Consider the following 17,744-nt stretch of genomic DNA (forward strand, 5'->3'; position numbering starts at 1 on the left):
TCAGCCTCCGCCTCCTTTGTTTTCTTTTATTTTCTTATTTTGATAAAAGTGCGAAAACTGAGCAGAGAAAAAAGATTTAGTGGTGGCAAACATAAAGGTAACAACTTAACCTGGATAAAGTGGTATTTCCCCACGTGTTCGGATTTTAACCATCTACCTGGCATCATACATGAACACGTGTCAGTGGTGAGTTAAGGCTCTGCCTGTTATGTGCGCAATCCAGGCTCAAATCGCTAAAATCTAGGTGAAAGCTTTACCCACTGTGGGTGAAGTGGGTAAACAGTGGTGCATTATAGTTAATTGAAGTTAGACTAAATTAAAAGCCCAGTTTTAACTTTTTAACACTCCATAGACCGCGTGTACCATAATAATAAAAAAGAAAACATCATCAAATGTATTTGTAATTTCTACACGTCTTTAAAAAACTTTAATTATAAAATTCTTATTAAGTTTGTCATAGTTTAATATTTCAGATTTATTCGTTTATTTATTCATATTAACTTTCGTACTGTTGTGTATTTCATGATTTATTGCATTACAAGCGATGGTTTTGTCTCAATTTTACTTTGAAAGTTACACGAACACACAAATGGGAGTGGCTTCACGGCGTCGTGGCGCGAGACAGCGGAAGAACGCAGCTACGTCGTAGTAAACGGCTTAACAACGAAAATGCCGCGTTTATAACATAGTCAGCGGTTTTAGGTCTTACTTTAGTATTTAAGAATTTAATAATAGTGGTTTGAGAAATTTCTAGCATGTTACATTAAAGAAGAAATATAGAAACAGAACAATAACTGAGCTCGATGTTGTTTTAGTAATAATTCAGCAGCGACACGTGGCCGTTTCCTCTAACCAAAAGGAGGGATAAAGGATTATCGTCGCTGCTCTTCGTTACTTGTCGCTTTTTCTACCTCTTCGTTGACTGCACCCGCTGCTTGCCAGGTGAGTTTGGCTTCATGTTAATTGTCCGCTTTCTGTAAGCTCTCCAACAGCTGAGTCCAGTCAAATGGTCGAGGATGCTCTTAGCCATGATGCCATTGCATCAGCCCATTTACCGCGCAAAGTCACTAGAAGGGACTATTTTTGGGGTGCTTTAAGTGTTATTGAGAGTAACTGTAAGTGATATGGAGTATATAATTGGCGCTTGTGTCAAGAATGATTTTACACTTGGGTTACCAGGAAAATTCATTCATCGTCTGGCGGCATAGCGGGTAACAGACAGTACAGTGCCCCATGCAACTAAGCCTAGTCCTGCCATTGTTATGGCCTAAATATTAGTAACACCTCAAGTTGTAGCATGTTTCAGTCCAGTGTTCTTTGAGTACAGATCCCAAAATTATAATGAACAACTGCGTAAAAAATGTAAAATAAGCCTGGAAATGGTAAAATTAAGGAAGTTGGTTTTTTTTTTAAGGGTTTTTACTGATGTGGAAACCGAGAATCCACACAGACACTACCACATAGGCTAGATTCCTTTTTAGGCTTAAACGCCAAGGTGACAATCAAATGCTACCTAGGACTCTCCATTAGTTTGTAGAACTGAGGAAGCATCTTGAGTGAGGTGATGGTGATGAAACATCTTTATGAATCTACAAAGATATCTAGTCGCCTTCAACTTAAGCTACTGTGACCTGGATGTCCAAGCACCTGTACAGACAGACTTCTTTGTGGTGTCTGTATGTGAGCAGAACCTTGGGAAAAAGTGTTGATTTGCATTATTAATCTGTTTGAAAAGTTAAAAATCTTTCATTTTGCTCCCTTCAATTTCAGATGGAGAAGCAGCCCTTGCCAGCTGATGATGACAGGACAGAAGCCACAGAAGTTGATGGGCTCACTGGAGAGAGCAGCCCGCAGGAGACGTCTGAGCCAGACGCCCGAGCCGGATGGAACAGTAAAATAGAGTACTTTTTGGCTCAAGTGGGATTCAGCGTTGGACTCGGCAATGTCTGGAGGTTTCCGTATTTGTGTCACCAGAACGGAGGAGGTAATCGTCTGCAACTCTTAACCACGGTAGATCGCTGCCACGCACATCAGAAGTGGGTGGCTGTGTGGCAGAGGATATTGTTTTCAGCTCCTGGTATACGCCTCTCCATGTAGGAACTTTTAAAATATTATTTTGTAATGATATTCTTGCTTTCCCTCAGAAACTAATAAACAAAGTAACTGTCTTTGCATTACTGGACAAGCATGTGATTAGACCAACACCAGAAATGAAACAGTGGAGTTGTGTGTTTGCAGTCTAATCTGTATAAGCCAAATAGATCAAACTGGTGTTGGTAGAGGAAGCACTCAGAGCTGTCGTGCTAGTATAAACATCTGCTTCTTCTTTGCACACGTGGTGTTGCTCTTTTGCTAACTGAGAGTCATTCTCTTCCCAGGAGCCTTTCTCCTGCTGTACATCCTGCTGATGCTGATTGTGGGCATCCCCTTGTTCTTCCTGGAGTTGGCAGCCGGTCAAGCCATCCGACAGGGCAGCATCGGAGTATGGAAATATATCTCACCCAGGCTCTCTGGCATTGGTTACTCCAGCTGTGTGGTAAGATAACAACTGTTGAATAATTAACCCTCCTCGCTTCCTCTTCCTAACACTATCAGTTTGGGGCTGTGCGATATACAGATGTCTTTTTGTGCAGGAAGTTTTTATGAAGGAAAAAGTACTGTTTATGTATTAAAAGTTGTTTGGATAGAGTGGTATACCAAATTTGTTATTTGTTATCAAATAATTGTATTAGTCTGTCAGGGCCACATTCTCTTCTCCATCTTGAATGTCAGGACAGTTGTAGTTTATGAGAACAGGACTTTCTCTTTCATTCTGTACGGCCTACAGCAATGCGCATACTTTCTTCTTCTCTGGTTTTAACGTATTATCTTGTTTTCAACTGTTCTCAGGTTTGTTTCTTTGTGGCTCTCTACTACAATGTGATCCTTGCATGGAGTCTTTTCTATCTCGGGAACTCATTCCAGCACCCATTACCTTGGGAGAAGTGCCCAGAACAGGGGAATGTAACAGGTAAACGCGGCGCATTAAGGTTCAAAACTCACAAAGTTGTGAGCATGAGTGGTGTCTAATGTAAGCGTTGTAATTTGATGTGTACTTTTCCTTTTCTCACCAGTAAAGGAATGTATCAAGAGTTCTCCCACGTCGTATTTCTGGTACCGCAAAGCTCTGGATATCACAGATTCAATCGATGAGACGGGCTCTTTCAACACTTACATCGTCTGCTGTCTGCTGGCAGCCTGGACCATCGTGTGTCTGGGGATGTTCAAGGGTATCAAGACGTCTGTAAAGGTACTTGTCCGTTCTTATTGTGTCCATTTGTTATAGCGAAGCACCTTTATTATATCTTTATAAGTCTCTTCTTCAAATGTCTCAGTGTTAAATGACTGATGAGTGTGTTTATCCACAATGTAATATACACACTGGTGTTGTGTGAATCACATTTAAAGGAAAAACTGGTGACTCCATTAGAAATAATGCTGGAACAGGTTTGTTTGGTAGCTTTAAAGAAAATAACTGTTTTGGAAATGAAATATTTATTCTAGTGTTTACTCAGGAATCAGCTGATTAGAAAATAACAAATATAACAAAAATAACAAAAGACAAGTCCTTCATTTGTCTTGCTGAGTAACAGTGACATGCAGCGCTGCGTGCTGTTTACGTCTCTCAGTTGGGTTAAATCCCTGTCATGTGTTGGATTTCAGGGTTACTGTGAGTGCCTGAATCTGTGGAATGCGTGGCTTACGTGTTGGCTGACCTCAAATGGCAAAAACTATATCACATATTTTAATATTTTTGTAAATTTTAATTCATGGTTCATACCGTGGTGTTTGTTTCCCTTAATGCATTAAACAGTCTTTTCTCTTTGGTGCTGTACACCACAATGGGGGACAAACATTAAAAAAAAAGGATTATGTGGTTCAAGTCCAAGAATTTTGTCTTGCCTACAGTAAACACATGATGGGGATGATATATTTTGCTGTATACTGTGTTTTGATGCTAACGTCACTCGCTCACTCACTGAGCTCATATCAGATGCTGTTTCTATCACAAGAGCCATATGTTTTTGGTGTGATAAGCACAGGCAGGCAGCGAGGGAGGCCCAGTTAAAACTTGTGGTCTTAATAGGACAAATTTGTTGGCACATTCTCACACCATTGTCCTCTTTCTTTACTGCATTGGTATTTAAAATTCTGTTTTGCTTTTTTGTAGAGATGGCACAATACCACTTTTTTATGTCCGATACCGATATCATAAATTTGGATATCTGCCGATACCGATATGAATCCGATATAGTGTTTTTTAATCAACAAAACTGTTTTTTTTAAATATCTTGCTGCATTTTGCAAGTCTGCAAGTTCATACTCAAGTTTAAAACAACAACTACACTAAAGCTATTCTGTTATACCTGTATGCAAAGAAAAATATTTCATAGTTCAGCAATACTGATCAATCTAATAAACTTAAACCTACACCATCCTCCCTATTCTGGTATTTTAAAGAGTACTTAGCATAAATATTAAGCAACCTAACTAATAGGGTTCCAACTCCCAGCAACAACAAAAATAAATAAATAAAAAATAAGGAACCACCCCTCACGCTCCACCTCATGATGCTTAATCGACGTAATCAACCTTAATTTGATGCAGTGTGAAAAAAAATGCACAGAAATCTGATCATTAAGCAGTTTCATGATTGAAGTAGCAGCAAGAAGAGGCAGTCGCTTGTTAAGCTTAACGCAGGAATGCTTTACAAACATTCAGGGATGGACTTACACACTTGCTTTACTTCTCTCGGGATAACCTTGTCGGAGATGAAATGCCGGGTTGCTAGCGAAGCTCCACATGCTATCCAGACCACCGACAGGTCCCGCATGCCACAGCCGCTCTATCACGTGATGCATACTGCTCCGACGTGCTAACGTTCTGAGGCGAGTTCAAGTTTTGTGAGGTGCTTTCGTGATATTTAATGGATCGGATTACATTTTTAATTTTTCTCCGATATCCGATCCAGTAATTTAGGTCAGTATCGGACCGATACCGATACGTAATATCGGATCGGTCCATCTCTACTTTTTTGTTCATTTTAAAATATTGTATTCATTTATTTTAATCATTCAACGGCTATAACAAAAGAAATTGCTATATAAATGGGATAAATAAAGCTCAAGCTCCACACTGCTCTAAACGCTCAGTCTCAGACAGTTTTTTTCCTTCTCCTGGCATGTATGACATCAAATAAAGCCAGCAGTTAAAACCTTCTGTTTGCCAGGGGCAGCCAATCAGGAGACAGGTCACTTAAAGGGGCAGTAGCTAAAATGGCTTGTTTCAGTCACAGGATGAACTAAGGGGCTGAGCCCCAGTGCATGATGAATAGGGGTTATTTTGAACTGTAAGCATAATAAGTCTGTTTTAATTTCATATGCAGTTGTAATGATGCAGTAAACAAAGTTTACACGTCTGTAAATAGCTTTTAATATTTAAAACCATGCTGACCTCTATATTTAACATTATGTGTTTATTATGATGTGTTTTGCACACAGGTAATTATTCTTTCTGCTTCCCTAGGTGATGTATTTCTCTTCCATCTTCCCATACGTGGTGCTGTTCTGCTTTCTCATCCGAGGGCTCCTGCTGGATGGAGCATTTGAAGGAATCGGCTTCATGTTCTACCCCAAGGTATCGGCAGATAAAACGTCTGGTTCAGTGTAGAGAAGAGAAAGAGATATAAATAGTTCTTTGACACAGCTTTTGTTTCTGCAATGCAGTTGGAAATCTGGGCAGATGTGCAGGTGTGGCGGCAGGCAGCTACGCAGGTTTTCTTTGCGCTGGGCCTTGGCTTTGGGTCCATTATCGCCTACTCTTCCTACAACCCCAGGAACAACAACTGCCACCGTGATGCCTTCACCGTCTCCTTCATAAACTTCCTCACATCTGTGCTGGCTACTCTGGTGGTCTTTGCTGTCCTTGGTTTCCGAGCTAAAAACAAGGTCATGGAGTGTGTAGCCAGGTATGTTTAATTATAAGACTAAAATGTGTGTTTTGCATGTACCGTGTCATGAACACTGTTGATGTAGCTGAGGGAAATTGTGTTTGGATTTTCAAAATCAGAAATGTAATATTTTTCTGTATCCTGTTGTCTTTTTTATAGCAACTTGAATGACCTGTCAAAACACTTTCACGACGGTCTTGTGCCCAATAACGTGATGCCACCGTTTAACTACTCTGATCCCAAATCTGTGGCTCTGAAGGACTACAGTAACTGGTTTGAACAGTATGCATCTATGGTGCCTGGCAATTTAACAGACTGTGACCTGGAAAAAGAAATGCAGAAGGTAAACATTACGCTTCTTAGACTAGTTTCAGTTTGCTTACGTAGATGATGTTATAATTGGCTTGCAAATCATGATGACTAAAGCTGTGTTTATGTTCAGGGTGTGGAGGGAACAGGTCTAGCTTTCATCGCCTTCACAGAGGCCATGACCCTCCTACCTGGCAGCCCTTTCTGGTCCGCCCTCTTCTTTCTCATGCTACTCAATCTTGGACTCAGCACTATGTTTGGCACTATGGAGGGCATCCTCGCCCCCCTGAGTGAACGCTTCAAATGTCTGGCGAGGAACAAAACCAAGCTTACAAGTAAGAACCAGTTTTACCTCTTCTATTGTTTGAAAATTCATGCACGACTCAAGGCAATCGAAAAGATTGGTCGTTGACAGCTGTTAAACTGCACATCTGTCAATACTATAAAGCTCCGTAGCCACTGTACGCAATTGAGACTGAAGAGACTATCCAATGAGAAGGAAGAACGACTGTCATATAACTTGGTATTAAATACATTAGATGGTTACCCAGGCAACCAGAGCCTGAAATGCCAGAAAGTGACCAGCCTTCACTTCAAAGTGACAAGTGAGGCGTTTCCAGTGTGTGCATAGCTTCAGACTTTGAATCTGAAACTGATGTCTTTTAATAACATTTTGACGTCATCCACTGAGTTCTGTTATAAAGGCTCTATGCTGACATTAAAGAAGATGTTTTTTTCTTTATAACAACATGTGTGTCTTGTTGCAGTTGCCAGCTGCATCATTGGCTTTCTGCTTGGCCTGCTCTTCACTCAGCGCTGTGGGAACTACTTTATGATGATGTTCGATGATTACTCTGCGACGCTGCCACTCATCATCGTGGTGGTTTTTGAGACTTTCAGTGTGTCTTGGTTGTATGGAGCTGATAGGTGAGGTTTCTGATTGTGGTTAAGTGAGGTGTGTTTTTAACCATAAATCTCACTAAAGTCTTGTGTACTTTTTTTCCCTTCTCACTAAAGATTCCTTAATGACATTGAAGGAATGCTGGGCTGGCGTCCCAGTGTTGTTTACAAATACCTGTGGAAATACATTTGCCTGTTTGCTATGCTTGGGCTGCTCGGAGCCACCACTATCCGCATGTTCCTGTCTCGCCCCACGTATATGTCATGGAACCAGGAAAAGGTATCAAGTTATTTATTAACTTTATAAAAGTCTTGAACTACACTTCATTTCCTTATGAGAAAGAAGTGCAAGAATTTATTGAAGCATCTGCAAACATACATGCAAACGCAGTATATAAGGCAAAGACAATGTTTACAATTCTAACAGGCTTGAAAGCAGATATTTAATATGTCCACTTTCATCACAGCTAAGTTAGGAAAGCTTTTTGTGCAATGTCTTTAAGTAGTCTTCAGGAATAGTTCTTCAGACTTCTTGAAGACTACTCCAAGCTCTTCTTTTGATGTTGCCTTCCTTTTGTTCTGTTCTCTGTCAAGATGATCCCACACTCTGCTACAAGAATGTGGAGGTCTGTTCTTTAGGGAATCCATGACTGACAGTGCTGCACTGTGTGTTTTTGTTTGGAATCCCTGTCATGCTGAAAATGTAAACCCTTCATAAGACTTGTTGAAATTGATTTTTTTAGCATTAGACGAGAACTGGACTTGGCTCAGCCTTTTCTCCCCGTTTCTCCTCCTTAAGACACATTTTCACTGAGACAATTTCTGATGAAACTTTGGAAAACACTAGATGGATTAGCTGAAAGGCCAGGCTCAGTTCCTGAATCAGATATTTCCCCCCCCCATTTGATCAGGACATTACTTTCAGATATTGCTCATCTGCTGTTGATAGTTTTTTTAGGCCTGTCGTTTCTTCTTTTGTCCGCCACTTGTCCGATTTCTTCATTTTTTAAAGAGCACACCGAGCTGAGAGTTATTAGCTCGTTGGGAATCATATTGTTGTCTTTTTTAAGCCTGTCGAACTGTTATGTTTGGCATTTTTCAAAGGATTAGATAAAGAAATGCAAAAAATGGTGTGTTTGCCACTGGTTGCTAGTAACAGAGTGCCTAGAATTTAAATTTGTTCTTTGCTAAATTGTCTCTTATGTGTCGACACAACACAGTGGAGTGACTTTTTTATGCTTGAACAGTTCATGGTCAGTGTTAAACGGCCAAAAAAGGACTTTTAGAAAGCCTGGAGAACTATTGCTCAAGACCACTTTAAAAAAGTATAAGAACGTGTGGCTCGTTGGAAGCAAAACATAAAGAAATGAGGGGTGGCTCCAGTCTACTGCAGATTAGTTTAGAAAGATATGCACTTTGTGATTGCAGGAAAGAAAACATCAGTTTGAGAAGAGATTTTTGGAGTTTATTTTTAATATCCTGAAGCTCAGTTTATTACTATCTTTCACAATACACTAAAGCTCTTAACTGTTTAACTTCCTGAATGATTCATTTGATTTGATTTTTCAGGCTTCTGAGGAGCATTTGGAATATCCTGACTGGGCTCTGGCTGTTTTGGCTTTATTAATAATATTTGCCACACTGCCCGTGCCAGTGGGCTTCATCCACGCGTTTCTACAGAAGAGAAACACACAAAGTAGGGATGCAGAGAATGGTCACTACAGGATGGTTAACACTGAGGAAACTGCTATGACTGACCTTTCAGCACTGGAACATAGGAATGGGGACGCTGCTCCGGTTTCCTAAACCCTCAACAAATGGGCTGTATTTAAGGAGAAGGAACTTATCAGTGATATATAAGCTGATGCATTATAAAGGGACAGTCATTTTGTTACTGAGCCTTGCAGTTACCTCACTTGTTCAAAATCAGAAACACATCTACATAATACCAGCTGTTAAACTGCATATCCGTCATGGCCTCTGTGAAGGCGGTGAACTACATTAAAAGAGGAAGTTAAGCAAGAAAGATGAGCCACAGTGAGCTGCACAGCTTCTCTGCTGTTGCTCACAGAATGATGGAAGAAGCTTGATTGTAATCCAAGGTCTTCACTAAAAGGACATGAGTTCCCAGGAGTCTGACCTGTAGTATTAAACTACGTTTTCTGTTACTGCCACTAATTACAGATGCTGCCAAATTAGTCAGAAATATTCCAAACGGCCATTTTAATATTTTCCTTTCTTTTTAAACTTTTAAAGTCAAACTAGATCTAGATGCTAAAGATGCTCCAGCAGCTTTTAAAAAGTTTGTAGTATGGAACAGATAATTTATTGATTTGTGAAAACTATTGGGTAAAATTTCCATTAAGTTATTTTTTACCAAAGTTAGTGTCCAAAGAAGCAAAAATATGCTTTTAATATAAGCCGTAAATATTCTATGATCCCAAAGCCAGTGTTGGAAACCAGGGTTTGGACCATCAGAGCCTCTGCTCCTGACCACTGCCCAGTCCACAATGTATGGAACCCCACAGTACCTCCTGCTGGCCCCCTCACTGAGGACAATTTTGCTGTGGGGGAACGTACGAGGGGCTATATTCCTAATGGGTGTTCAACTCTACCGTGGCTAACAAAGGGAGTGAGACAAAGGAGGCCCTGGGTCAGATCTATGAGACAGAGGAAGTGTCTGGGGAGACGGACAGAGGTCTGACCATCTCTGCTATGCAGCAGCCCTGAAACGCAGATCCAGAAACGGCAGAGGATGATAAAGATCATGTTATAGTTGTTTTGTTAACGTTGTTACATAGTTAACATTCATTTACATCGTCCTTTCACTCTCGTAGTTTCTCTTCTTTCTGTTGGTCATTCATTATGATAACCTGAGAATTGTGATTGATCATGAGCCGGCTGAGCTACCGCGTCATTAACCTGTCACTGCTGTCTCTGTTGAAGTCAGACTTGTAGCGACTGCTAAGTATTTTCACTGTATGTTTATATTTTTCCTGAGCAACTTGGATTAATACCTACAGTACAACACTGTGCAGGTTTACTATCACGTTTACTCCAGAAATGAGTCGCTTTAGCTACGTATGCTGCTGTTCAGCACAGCATGTTTACAGTCAAAAAAACAACCGAGACCAGACTCTGTGTTTGAACTCGATAAGACATTTTACACTACGTAAGCAGGTGTAGCTGCCCAGGTTATAATAAACATGCAGGCTAGCATTATTTGTTCAAGGACACAGTTGATAAGTGTGTGGTGAGGTTTTTATGTCCTCTGTTTTTTAAACTCTTCGGTAACAAAGTCAGTGCAAAACAAAATCTGCACATCTGTGTATTTAGAGTACAAAGACTGACTGAAGCTGTTGTCAAGTGACATCATGCTAATGCAACAAAAAGATAAAAAGATATTTATATGATGTGTATGTATGTAAATGGTACATGTAAAATAGTTTTTATTGCTAAACATTTGAGTAGTTTTTTTGTAGTTGTAAATGGAAAATTGCCTAAAGGACCTTTTGTGTATGTTTTTTGTAAAGATTAATATATTTTTTAGACTTCATTGCTCTGTGATATCGTCTCACAGCTGCAGTGTGTTTTCTGGTGTAGTTTTTCCGTTTTATCAGGATATAGTTGAATGAATTGACTTGATGGATCATTATGCTGTTTAATCCCGGGGGCCTTTAGCTCTAATAGGGCAGAATGAACAAACCGTTAAAAGCATCCTAGCATTCTTGTAACTTTAAAAACATTTCTTTTGACATTGCAGTAGTGTTCAAAATGTATGTAAGATACTATTGTTGTATTATTTGTTGCTGTTCTTTTCTTAATAAACTTTAGCATCTCATTCGTGTTTTAAAGTTCATAAAGTTTTGATAGATAATGGAAAAAGTGTAGATTTCTGCTGTCCTGTTCTGCACTAAAACATGCTCTTTCCACTACCTGCTGGGTGTTGCTGCCCATCAGCACAATTATTTTTCTGGGAAAGTTGAAGCATATCGAGACCCGCCGAGAGGTAAATGTCTGTGCAGCTACAACAAAAATGATACAACGACAATATGAACATTTGTTTTTCTTACAGCCTTTCTTTCTGTTACAGCTGGAAAGAGTAGAAGCTGTTTCTGACTCTTTCCAGCTGTAACAGAAAGAAAGAACATAATACTTTTCATTTTCTATAAATCCCCAGCAGCTCATTTACAGGAGTGCAGGTGAAATGAAACATGAGGGGGTGGGTCTATTGTAGCTTTTGCTTTCAAATCCGTGTTTTAATTGTCAGATAAAGAGAACAGTCAGTGCTTTTCTTTGTTTTGTTTCTCTTTCTTATCTCTCAGTCCTTAAATAGGGCCTGGGTCCTTACCCCGGGTCAACACACCTGAATCAAATGATTAGTTCATTACCAGGCCTCTGGAGAACGTCAAGACTTGTTGAAGAGGTAATTCAGCTGCGTTGGATCAAGGACACATCTAAAACCTGCTCGACACCGACCCATGAGGCCTGGAGTCCCCCACCCCTGGCTTAGATGACTAACTGTCAGAATATTAAGCTGAAAGGGCTGTACGTCTGCTCACTCCTAATATTCAGAGTGTAACTACACATTTAATACATTTAAATCCTGAAAAAGAAGTGCAATTTTCCCACATGATAAATACATGCTGCTGTAGTAAGTGAAAAAAGTCTGTCAGCATGCATCTTTAAACATTCATTGTAAGAAATAAATATAAAATGACAGGAAAATTTCTGTCAATTCATTGCCAAATTTGTCAGAAATTTTTATTATAGATAGTGAAAAAATGGGAACTTTCTATCATTTTATTGTTCATCTACATCTTATTCGTCTTGGTGTCGTATGAATGACAAGGGGGGAGGTCTTAATCGGTAGGCAACACACAAAAATTGACCTTTTTAAAATCAGTCCAGTGGGTCTGAGTGTTTGACACCTCTGCCATAAGTGCATTTACTAAAGGTAAGGTAAGGTAAAGGTTAAAGGTCAAGTTTTCTGAAAAATCTTGGGAACACAAGTTAATGAGTTTAAACAGATCTTTGACAAAAACAGGCAATGAAGTTCAGACACTGTGTGGTGATGTGTGCTGTCCTGACAATACATGTAAGAACAGACTGTGATTAAGATTAAGAGCATTCATACCTTAAGACTTAGTGAAATGTGTTTGCCTGTGGTGACACAGGTAATTCAGAGGCGACCTGGCAGGCATGTGCTCTACAACTTCATGAAGACTTGCGCCCCCTGTCAGGAGGCTGAGGTGTAGCACCTGAGGCTACCAGTAGTTTTATTTCATTTCAACTTTTTCTATTGTAGCTCAGTTCAGATTCTGTTTCCAGAGTACATTTTCTTGTTAATATAAATATTATTATTTTAAGTTCACAAAATAATTTCGTTTAGCTATATTTTTTTCCAAAAGCCTAGTTTTCATTTTTATTTTAGTTGACTACAGTGTTTAGTTTTTAGTTTAGCTTTAGTTTTTTATAATAACTTTGTTAATCATTGCAGTATATCACACAGTCAGTTAAACTTCGGAGATATCAGTCTGTGCAGTTAGGAAGCATCAACCATAGTGACTCCATTTCACCTGATGCACTTGAGCGACTACAACAAAACAGTCTTTAAAATGTTTTAGCAGGTGCTGGACACAGACGATCTTCCTGACTGACTTCTGCTGAGGACTCAACTCAGCAACAGGAGCAGCAGTATCTGGTCTTGCAGGAGGAGCAGTGCCAGTGTGCATACCTCTCTAGACAATGATTGACCCATTGCCAAACCGGTCATGCTGGATGATGTTTCAGGGAGTGCTCTGCCGTATTATTAATCATGAATTTGCTCTCATCTGTGAAGAGAACAGCTGGAAGCAGGCATAATAACTCCACCTTTATGATTGTACATGCTTTCTACTTTCTACATTATTTAGCATCTGTCTGAATCACTACAGATGATGAAAGAATACATGAATTTCACAGACACCTTTTTAATGTTCATATTTGTCCAGACTCTTCCAGACTTTGTGCATAGCAGTAGTTTCAACGCTGTTCTGTATGATTTATGCAGTTACTTTAAAAAATATCTATTAGAGAATAATACTAGCAAATAGGTTGATATTTTGAACTTTCACAAGTCATAGTAATGGAAAAAAGATATCTGTGTCTACCTGAACCTAGCACTTGCCACATGTATATGCTTGGGCGTGCTCACGTATGTCCCCTTGGAAATATTCAGTGTCTGGGGACTTCAGTTGTCTTGGATGCAGTCTCAGCTCAGTTGTTGAGAGAGGCAGGGGGGAAGGGACCAACGCCCAACTCTGAGAAAAACGGCAGCCTTGGTTTGACCTCAGGTAAGCACAGATAATTTATATTAATTATTATTATTTTGTCACAGTAAGTGAATATTTGATAGACAGTTAAATGGTTCCAGATATGTGTTTTTAAAGCAGGAATGGGTCTGGTTTACAACATGAAAATTATTACTGTAGAAGAAAGCATCTGCAGTTCTCTTTTGATCATTTGAGTTTGTCACCATAACTGTTGTACAATGCACAGTATTGCGCAAAAGTCTTGAATTATCCCTAATTTCTTTATATTTTGCTAGGAAAATTGGAAATAGTTGCAGTAATCTACTGAAAAACTTGCAAACGAGTATACAGAGCACAGTTTGTACAATTCAAATGTGCGTGAAAGCCAATATTTGTCTCGGACACCTTTATTCTTCAACACAGGCTGAAGTTTTCCTGTAATTTCTTTAAGTAGTCTTCAAGAATAGTTCTCCAGGGTTCTTGAAGAACATTCAAAGCTCTCCTTTGAATTTTGGCTACCTTTTGTTCCATTTCTGTCAAAAGGATCCCACACTACTTCAATAATGTTGAGGTCCGAGCTCTGGGGAGGCCAATCCATGACTGATAGTGTTTCAATGTGTGTTTTTCTATCCAGTTATGCTTTGGCAGTATTTCTGGGATCACTGCCATGCTAAAAAATGAATGCTCCATAAAACCTGTTTCCTGATATTCAGACCAGTTCTTGTGTGGTTTGGCGTCCCTCAGAATTTATCTTGACTGCTAATCATCTGCTATGGGCATTCTTTTAGGTTTGGCACTTTGTCTGTTCTTCAATTTATCCTCAAAAGTCTCCTCCAAATTCTTAAGCACATACTGCAGATTATCTGCCAGGTTTTTAACCAATAACACTGAGAATCCCCCGTTTGGTGCAAAAATACAATTTTATGCCTGTCAAACTGTTTTAGCCTTGGTATTAAAAAAAAGATTCAACCAAAGAAATGGGAACAAATTAAAAACTACTAGTAATAAAGTGTTAAAAGAATCAGTTTAAGTTGTGTGTTATTTGTAGACAAGACACTAGATCATTCACTGAGTCATGTGCCTTTTTATAGTTGAATGAGTCATAGGTCACTGTTAAAAGGCTTACCAAATGAACAAAAACTAAAAAAACACTCCATTGAAAATGGTCAGGTACAGGACTGGACTGAAAGTGAGTGAAAAACCAAAGAAAAACTTTGAAAGACCTTCAGAAAGCCTGAAGAACTATTGCTCAAGAAACGAAAACATAAACAAAAACAAGAGATGATTCAACACTTTTGCACAGTAATGTATATGTTTCACTTTTAACATGAGTGCAGACTAATGAAGCAAAGGTTTTGTGTTTTATTATTATTTTTATTATAAGCATTGTTTTTATTTGTAGGTGTACTCATAGATGACCAACATGGCGTGCCTGGCGGCTCTGTGTCTCCTGTTGATATTTCCGCTGAGCAGCTCCCAGAGCACGCTGGAGTCTGAGCAGAAAATCAGCGCCCATAAGGCCCCAGGAGCAGCTCCTCCTCCTCCACCTCCACCCCCACACATAAGGGACCTACTCCAAAAGGAGGAAACCAATAATTTAAACGCAATGCGGACATGTAAGTGTGTAAACACTGGTGAAGAGAGCTTCATGTTCACTGCCATCCAGCAGTGAGACAAGATAATTAGTTAAAAATTGTACCATGTAAATCCATGTAAATTCTTCCTTTAAAAAAAAAAACTTGAACAATTTTTTGTAGATTAAATAAGTACTACTCAAAGTTAGATATATACTTTTCAATAGGAGTGTATGGCCCTAATATCATCATGATATCACCTTTGGTTAGGGTTAATAGGAAAGCATCAATATGAGCCATGTCAGGCTGGGCAGAGCACAACGTGTGCAGGGTTACACCGTTGTAGGGATCACTGCATCTTTTCAAGACAGACAGGAAGAAAGGGGAGCAACAGCAATGACCAGCCGACGCTTATTTGTCAGCTTCAGTCTGCACTTTAATGCATTAACACTGCAGTGTTCTGTGTGAGTATATGGAAAGTTCAATGTTTTCAGTAAGAGCTTACAGACTGCAGATTGATCCATGCTATGATTAACTGAAGTGCTGTCAAGTGCATTTCAAGTTCACTCCACTGATGTTTTGTTATATAAAAATAATATGTTTTCTATTACAATGTGATGCTGCTTATAGTTCAATTTAAAAAGTACAGGCTGACTAGTTTGGACAACACAGAAGAGTTTACATTAACTTCAAGTAATTGGAGAGATGGAAGAAAGTTAAGTTATACCCACTGAAAATATCTGAGTGGCTCAGTTTGGACAGCTAAATGTAAAGTGTTTATAATCAAATGGCACATGTATTGTTTGAAAAATTAGACTTCTGGGAACTATTTAGGATTTTTATATTGCAGTTGCTTGAATTGGCAGTGCTAAATGCTGAATTCCTGTCCATCTCAATTTTAAAAGGATTTTTACGTGAAAGCTCTGATGAACACCGTCTTGTGTTTGTGCCTCTGCAGATGCCCTTGTAGACAAAGATAACGCCAAAGTGGGTCTGTTCATCGCAGCAGCCATGGGAACATTTGCTCTGATGGCTGCAGTGTACTGCATCTACAACAAGTTCTACACCAAACAGCAGTACATGCACACCCAGCTCAACAATGACCCAGGTAGCTTTGATTGTTTCTGAGGTAGAACCATGTTCAATTTGAGTGGGAAACAGAAATGATCAGAACCTGTGTGGCAGCATGTGAAACTATTCCTGAGAGACTGTCAACAGCAACACTTATAAGACACTTATAAATTATCATCAGCGGGAAAATTACTCTCTCATCTTTTCTGTCTGATTTGTTGATAGCAAAGCATTTCCTGTTTGCTGCTGTTTAGAGGCAAAGTGATGCTTTAGTGTGTGGAAATGCAAATCTGTAATTTATACGCCATAAACAAGACTGATTATGTTTGATTTTCTGTTGTTTTGGAGTCTTGTCCTTACATTATCTTAAGGCTAAAATCTAAAAAAGCTTTTCTATTTAAAGAAAACTTTTAAAAGTGCATTTTATTTTCTGTCTGCAGACACAGACTCCCTGGATCCCCCCCCTGTGTTCTTTCACGCCTCCGTCAGCTCCAGTGTAATGGACCTGCAGAAAGCCGGTTACGGCTCCCTCTCGGACACTCCATCCATAATTTCTGTCCCACCCAGTTTGTCCCCTCCTCCATCTGCCATGCCCCTGCCTGCCCTCTTCCTCTCCTCTCGCTCTCTTAGAACTATATCAGCAAAGGATCTGGAGAAGAGTTACATATGACATGCTTGTGTAGGTTACTGTTTTTGAATGATGGATAAGGGAGTAGTTACAGTTACTTGAATGTTTGTGTTGTTTTTTTGTACACATAGACTCATTTTTGATTTTACTCAACAGCAGTAAAATAAAGAGGAAACTAAGGCACAGTTTAGCGATATACGGCGCCTTCACATCCAGTTCTGTTAATGTTAATCATGACTTCCTTTAACCTCACTGCCCATTATTCTCATTCACAGTCATATGCATGAACTGTAGTCATTTTTGCCGTGTTTTTGTTTATTACACATAATAAACTAGATATTTCCAGCATCTTATCAAAGCTGCACCACCCTCTAATTAGAAAATAAACTCTCCAAATTAAAAAAAATATATGTCTTTTGAGTTTTGTGATAAACAATTACAGCTCCATGAATTACTTCATGAGCTGCAGTGCAAGTTTAACTAATGACTTAAGCAAAATAAACCTAACACGCCTGATTTAATCTGTGCATGTTAAAGAAATACAGACTCTTGGACTGGGAAAGGTGTTTTGCCTCTTTAAAACTATCTTGACTACTGTTTCAGAATTGATATTTTATGTATAATACTTTATATTTGATGATTTTGAAAATATAAAGTTAGGTACATCTTTAATATTTAGATAGTAAGAAGATTTTCTATAGTGTCTCTGCACACCACCACAGTGGTTCCTACATCAAACAACCATGATGTGATTGAATTGCAGACTTTCAGCTTTAATTCAGGGGTTTAACAAACATAAATAACATTACATTTAGGAAATTCAAGCCAAACAAAGTTCAACATTTTCAGAGGCTGAAGATTAATGACAGACTTTTAAGCAGTTTTCACTGGAACTGTCAAAGAGATGCTGGTTAATATGAAGGAAGCCATTGTTGGGTTGGGAAAAAAAGCCCAAATAAATCTATCAGAGAAGCAGCAAC

General features: G+C 39.2%; 2 protein-coding genes across 4 annotated transcripts; both read left to right on the forward strand.

Annotated features, from left to right (window-relative positions):
- Positions 1–579: 579 nt before the first annotated feature.
- On the forward strand, positions 580–11,039 carry LOC147323082 (sodium-dependent neutral amino acid transporter B(0)AT2-like). Of its 2 annotated transcripts, none has more exons than XM_086303232.1 (12): positions 580–942; positions 1,771–1,984; positions 2,379–2,536; positions 2,890–3,010; positions 3,114–3,289; positions 5,566–5,676; positions 5,766–6,007; positions 6,149–6,332; positions 6,432–6,633; positions 7,066–7,225; positions 7,316–7,478; positions 8,768–11,039. In XM_086303232.1, the coding sequence occupies exons 2-12, from the start codon at positions 1,771–1,773 to the stop codon at positions 9,002–9,004; spliced, it is 1,968 nt and encodes a 655-aa protein (XP_086159358.1). In that variant the 5' UTR covers positions 580–942; the 3' UTR covers positions 9,005–11,039. The 2 variants fall into 2 exon arrangements, with proteins under 2 accessions (XP_086159358.1, XP_086159359.1); XM_086303233.1 differs by lacking the exon at positions 580–942 and adding an exon at positions 1,333–1,676.
- A 2,432-nt stretch (positions 11,040–13,471) lies between these two features.
- Positions 13,472–17,127, forward strand: LOC147323083 (uncharacterized). 2 transcript variants are annotated; one of them, XM_086304752.1, is made up of 4 exons: positions 13,472–13,533; positions 14,894–15,107; positions 16,024–16,173; positions 16,577–17,127. In XM_086304752.1, the coding sequence occupies exons 2-4, from the start codon at positions 14,906–14,908 to the stop codon at positions 16,804–16,806; spliced, it is 582 nt and encodes a 193-aa protein (XP_086160878.1). In that variant the 5' UTR covers positions 13,472–13,533; positions 14,894–14,905; the 3' UTR covers positions 16,807–17,127. The 2 variants fall into 2 exon arrangements, with proteins under 2 accessions (XP_086160878.1, XP_086160879.1); XM_086304753.1 differs by lacking the exon at positions 13,472–13,533 and having other exon boundaries at positions 14,830–15,107.
- The last annotated feature ends 617 nt before the right edge of the window (positions 17,128–17,744 follow it).

The sequence above is a fragment of the Aulonocara sp. 'chitande type north' Nkhata Bay genome, linkage group LG8 (genome assembly GCF_057382095.1).
Source record: "Aulonocara sp. 'chitande type north' Nkhata Bay isolate Kocher_YH1m ecotype deep benthic linkage group LG8, A_spYH_male_GT1.1, whole genome shotgun sequence".
Classification (NCBI taxonomy): domain Eukaryota; kingdom Metazoa; phylum Chordata; class Actinopteri; order Cichliformes; family Cichlidae; genus Aulonocara; species Aulonocara sp. 'chitande type north' Nkhata Bay.

Excerpts from the sequence above, each read along its gene's own strand:
- LOC147323082 (XM_086303233.1), top strand. The coding sequence starts at position 1,584 with ATGAATCTACAAAGATATCTAGTCGCCTTCAACTTAAGCTACTGTGAC. Across the intron at positions 1,985-2,378 it reads GTGTCACCAGAACGGAGGAG|GAGCCTTTCTCCTGCTGTAC; the intron begins GTAATCGTCTGC and ends TTCTCTTCCCAG. Across the intron at positions 3,011-3,113 it reads AGAACAGGGGAATGTAACAG|TAAAGGAATGTATCAAGAGT; the intron begins GTAAACGCGGCG and ends TTTTCTCACCAG.
- LOC147323083 (XM_086304752.1), top strand. The coding sequence starts at position 14,906 with ATGACCAACATGGCGTGCCTGGCGGCTCTGTGTCTCCTGTTGATATTT. Across the intron at positions 15,108-16,023 it reads TTTAAACGCAATGCGGACAT|ATGCCCTTGTAGACAAAGAT; the intron begins GTAAGTGTGTAA and ends GTGCCTCTGCAG. Across the intron at positions 16,174-16,576 it reads CCAGCTCAACAATGACCCAG|ACACAGACTCCCTGGATCCC; the intron begins GTAGCTTTGATT and ends TTCTGTCTGCAG.